Below are 5825 nucleotides of genomic sequence, written 5' to 3'. Positions count from 1 at the left end.
TTGGACCAACGGTTTGGGTATGGGAAGAACTTGTATACAAGTCATTAATCTCCATGACAACGGCTGCACACACAGCTCTCTGTCTACTATATATACATTAATATATATATATATATATATATATATGTATATATATAGTAATAGTCAAAAGTTTGGACACACTTTTTCATTCAAGTTAATGGGAAAGTGTGTCCAAACTTTTGACTGGTACTAAAGCCTATATACTTTGTTCTTCGTATTTAACGCTGGAATTTCCGAGTGTCCTTGAAGGCACCTCGACTGGACTCGGCTTTGTGAAATGGGGGGGAGCGGGGTGGGGAGGGGCGTCCAAGTCCGGCCATTTACAGTCGGTACTAACTGATAGTTGAGCTAGCTAACTGGTGCTGCCTGTTAGCTGCTGGACAGCCAGTCTGGACAGCAAACTGGCAGCTGTCATTGCTAATAGATGTTTTTCACAACAGCCTTGTTGATATGAAATAGTAAACAAAAGACAGGCATTACCACTGATATTAATTAAGGTTCCGTTTCATTCAGTTCAAACAGACTCACTGTGCTGCTGTTGTGCATATTGGCTCGCTGGAAAAGCTCTGCTATGGAGCTGGAGCTTAATTAGTGTCATTGGTAACACCTGCGTTCGCCATCTGCCCGCCTTACAGTGTTTATGAGTGTTTGTCATTCTACTGAGTAGTAACTCAGTTCAGTGAGTGTGACCTAGAGACCTAGAAGATATAACTGCTGTTAGTTAGCATGTTAACTGATAAAACACCAATTGACAGAGACAAACGTCTGTGGGAGCTAACTCACTAGCTGCCTAGCATAGCTTGACTTGTTTGGGGTCAATATTCTGTCAATCTTTGATGGATTAAAATGGAATACATTGATAAATGACTTGTTGGCAAGCTTATACCGCATAAACAGTAACATAACTGCTGTAACAGTCACCTATGTCCCCCCTGCTCCTCTGTATGTATGAATGTAGCCCAGTAAAGCACAGAGCACAGGAGAGAGAGGAGGAGAGACAGTGTGACAGTTAATATTAAAAAAAATAATAATAATAATTAAAGCAAAGACAATCTTATATTTAGTATGCTTAACAGTTAAGCATTAAGTCTAAGGTAAGCACTAAGGTATATATAGGCTAATTGTCTTTCTTGTATAAACTGTCACATATGTACCTATGGTTAATTAAATCTCATGTGATGGTGTTTCTATTTGACAATTATTAGCCGATAGCTTTATTATGTAAACGTTGTTGGTTATGTGTGAACTTTTGCTTAATGTAGTGTGTGTAGAAGTGTCTAGAATTTGAATATTTATTATGAATGTACTTTATTGCAAACCTATGGATAAAAGCAGTCATAACTGGTGCTGCTTAGTTTGAGCAGACCACACAAATAGACTGAGATACATAAGATGAGACTAATATATTGTTTCCTCTTCTAGACAAAGAGAAGTACCTTTGGAGGCTGCGCTTGATTGGTGAGTGAAGTAAAATCTGAACTTAAAGTGACAACAGAGTACATTATTTGACTGTGGACTGTGTTTAGCTCTCTTAAATGTAGTACAAAGCAACACAAATAATAATAATAAACTAATAATAATAATAATAATAATGTTAATATTAATAGAAAAATTCACACAAAAGTTTGACTGTGCCTGCTGCTTGCTGCCGACTAGTTTACCCATACCAATTTGCTAATTTACTGTTTGCCTCTGTGGTCACATGTCTGCAACCGGCACAGCTTTTCCTACGATATGATGCATAAATTGTGTACATGGAGTTAGTGCTGCACGGTATATGCGGTAGACGGTAGAAATGATATAAATTTGGCCCACGGTAGAGATTTGCGCTCTACTGTCCTATTGTCGATGACATCATCGCACCTGCCTCAGTGTGAAAATGGCTGCGAGCACAGAGACAGCGGAGCAAGAGGAGCTGGTTCACGTCCGTGATTTAGCGTAGCACGTGCAACATGTGTTGCTGGAGAACTTGTGAGTGAGTGAGTTAAGTTTTATGAACAGCCCCGGACTTCTCAGACTATTTTAGCGACTTACTGCTCAGAGGGAACTCATTCAGCGTCTCCTCTGGCAAGCAGCACAGCGTCTCTCCCTTTCCTTCCATGCGCACACGGGAGTTGGTTTTTGGCAAGAGATTTTGTCATAAACCTTTGGTAATGACCAGTGGTCAAGTGACACCCCCTCCTGGGGAAAGTTAAACATGACAATTTTGTTTTTCACATCACATACAGCGGTGGTTCTCAAACGTTTTTTTTTTTTACCTTTAAGGACCCCTAAACTGATTTAAATTAGACCACAGACCCCCATTTGACAAGATTTTTGTCCCAAGGTCCTCCATCTGATAAGATTTTTATCTTTTAGATGTTATTACATAAAGAAGTATATTGAAACCGGGTGCTCCTCCTCACTGTCTGCCGTCTGCTACTGGCACCACCGCAATGCACCATGGTGCATTTTGCTTGGTTAGTGACCATCGGTTGTACACTACTTTTCGCGCTGCATTGTGGGATACTATGAGTCCACTATATAGGGTATATTAATTTACACTAAACATTCGGACAGCACTACAAAATGGCGAACACACTATTTAGTGCACTATTTAGTGAGTAGGGAGTGATTTCAGACACAGCCATGGTTATTAGACTTAGAGCCAGACAGATTGATAAGATTCATACTGTCTTCTTATTTAGAATATACTTAAGGTTTTTCTTATAGTCAGACAGACAAGGTGTAGGGTGATGTAGTTTAACTGCTTGACAGTTTCGACTGATACTCCAGTCTTCCTCTACACCTTGTCTGTCTGACTATAAGAAAAACCTTAAGTATATTAGAGCCAGACATTCAATGCATTAGGCCAATCACAGCCAGTTTTGTCAATTTCTGCCTAGCAGCTATGAGTGAAGATGCATCTGTTGTATAAGCAAGATGCACACAGACACACACTCACCCATATACATACAAACACGCACAATAGTATGCATGCACACACACACACACACACACACACACACACACCCCCTCAATGATACATTTAGTGCTATCAATACTGCTGGCAGTATGGTGGAAATACTAGTTGGCAGCGAGCATAAGGTACACTCCAAATTTCGTGCAAAATTTTCTAGCTATAATTAGTGTTGCCTATGTGCATTGCACATCAGGCACAGTGAATGACACTACACTACAGCAGTTAAAGTGAACATGATGCTTATGCACTTTAATAAATTTAATTGTTTTACTGTAATAAATTCCACCCACTGCAGCTGAAGTAAATAAAGGCCCCACTATTTGAGAATTTATGATAGACTTAAAAAGTGCGAATCTGTCTTTAATGCCAGTCTGCTTTGTTGAAGTTGCATAAGTTAGTCTGATGTCATGTTTTGGTTGGAATGGAGGCTTAAACTACATTTTCTCACAAACCATGTTGATATACTATTTGTTAATAAACAAAAAAGCCAAGTGCAGGTGCCTTTAAAACATTTTAAACACATGAGGACAAGCAGAGAGGAGCACCAGTAGGGAAGTTAAGCAGTGTACTACTGTGGACAAGGTCAGTAACAAAACATATTTTAGCCACGTAAAGATGTAAAGATGGTCCACATAGAAAATAATTAGTTTCCATTGTAAATGACCCACTGGGAGTTTTATTTGTGTCAGAATTAGCAAAGTCAGGTTTTTCACTAAACCTGGAATATATCCATGGGCTTAGGCTTTGGGTTTCAAATATTTTTTACTGTCACATTTTGTGAAAATGAACAGGTGGCAAATTTAGGCCTTGGTTAATATTCTGCAGTCATGTTATGTCTATGCAAGAAAAATCTGAAAAACAAGTCAGCAGACTAAAGCAGAGCTGAAAACATAGTTAGCATTATCAGTATTATATTGATAATATTATGCTTACATTCACAGGACTGAATAGGAATCATTCGTGTAATATTCATAAACGATGATTTTAATGAAACTGATTAATGTTTTCTTCTTCGTTGTTTACACTTTGCAGAAGAAGGAGGTCCTTGGAGTGTGTTTATCTGTGTGTGTGTGTGTAATCCCAATCACCCAACTCCTCTATCCTCTGTCTGCTCAATCTGTTGTCCCTGCCTTCTTTCTGTCTCCCTGTATTTCACGCTCTCGGCCTTGTGGAAGTACCCGGGCCACCATTGAAAAAAACAAACAAGAAAACATTTGAGAAGAGATATCATTGAAAAAAAAACATTTGCAGAAGAACATTCGCAGAACATTTGCAGAAGAACATTTTAAGAAGATTTGACTTTGACAGACAAATACCCCGTGTGACACAGCATTGTGTGACAGGACTGCATTGTGAATATTGACCTTTGAAAAAGAAAGACACCCTGTAACACAGCATTGTGTGACAGGATCACATTGTGTGACATTGAATTTTGTAACTTGCATCTCTTTGGTGTTACCAGTGACAATGCCTAGAAAAGGAAAGAGGTCTGCAGCTTTAAAACAGCGCTGGCAGAAGTTTGGTGAGTCTCAACAATCTGTACCTGCTGAACAGTTGGTGAGTTCTCCTCCTCACAGCAACAGAGAGGTAAATGTTCCTCAACCATCTCATGCTAATGTTACACGTGTGTTAGCATCCCGCAGTCAGATGCATAAAAAATATGCTGATTCCAAAAACAGTCAGTGCACCTGTAACTCTGCCACATTTCTAGCTTTCCTGCACGAGTTGAAACACCTTCAAAGCGCAGACCTTGATCTTGTTTTAGATCGAGGCCATGCAATGTATGCACTTACTCTGAGTCAGCTGATTGCTGACGGACGCCATGTTCACACACACTTGAATACAGAAGAAATTCCTGAGGTAGTTCTTGGCTACAGACAGCAACACGTAATGGAAAAATGTGATCCAAAGTTTGGCCTGTTCACAGCTCCTCCTTGCAATGACCATGATGGTGACAAACTGAAACTTGCAGACAGACTGCGATGCTTGTCATCAGAGGTGAACTACGCTTTGTTGATTCTGAACTCCCTGTGCATCGCTGTATTCCGAGACCAACAAGGCAGGTATGGCTTTTTTGACCCACACTCTAGACGACCCGATGGCTCACCCTTTGGCCCATTTGAGACCTACCAAGCTCGTTTTGGCAAAGCTGTCATGTTCATTTACACACATTTGACTGATCTGATAACAAAGATTGTCACATTTTTCGAAAAGTCAGGAACCAACCCGAAAGCTCAGTATGAGCTATTGCCTGTGATTTTTCACAATGTAGATGAACTTTCTGTGGATGAAAACTTGGCACATGCAGATTCTAATGCAGATGTTACCACAGACCTTAACCCTATGTCCAGTGTTACGCAGGCTGAAAGTGAAACATCTGTACCGTCATGCTCAGTGACACAGAGCACAGTCTGTGTTGACAGTACACCAGATGTAAATGAACTATTGCATGTTACCACCAGTGAAGGTGCAGTGGAATATCCTACGTCAGACACAACAAAACATAACAATGAACACGTGCCAGATTTGTCAAAATATTCCAGACAAGAAAAGAAACGGCTTAAAAAAAGAGCTTTGGCTATGGGAAAGAAAAAAGTTACATAGGCTGAAACTGCAACATCTTTACCATCATGCTACATGTTACAGTAGGCTCTGATGTGGACATCACTGTTTCACATATGAGAGAACAAGACCGTGAGACTATGTCCAGCATTACACAGGCTGAAGTTGAAACATCTTTGCCATCATGCACAGTTACAGAGTGTACTCCCTGTGCTGACAATACACAAGATACAAATGAGTTAATGCATGTCAGTAGCAGTGAAGGTACAGTGGCCTATCC

At 40.1% G+C, this 5825-nt stretch overlaps 1 protein-coding gene across 1 annotated transcript; it reads left to right on the top strand.

Moving 5' to 3' along the window:
* Positions 1–1231: 1231 nt before the first annotated feature.
* On the top strand, positions 1232–5597 carry LOC126387113 (uncharacterized). The gene is made up of 2 exons (XM_050039667.1): positions 1232–1479; positions 4016–5597. Exon 2 carries the CDS (start codon positions 4451–4453, stop codon positions 5585–5587), a length of 1137 nt encoding a protein of 378 aa, XP_049895624.1. The 5' UTR covers positions 1232–1479; positions 4016–4450; the 3' UTR covers positions 5588–5597.
* Positions 5598–5825: the final 228 nt, after the last annotated feature.

The sequence above is a fragment of the Epinephelus moara genome, unplaced genomic scaffold (assembly GCF_006386435.1).
Source record: "Epinephelus moara isolate mb unplaced genomic scaffold, YSFRI_EMoa_1.0 scaffold2179, whole genome shotgun sequence".
NCBI lineage: Eukaryota > Metazoa > Chordata > Actinopteri > Perciformes > Serranidae > Epinephelus > Epinephelus moara.
Note: the sequence above shows the minus strand (reverse complement) of the source record. Positions and strands in the feature narration are given on the sequence as shown.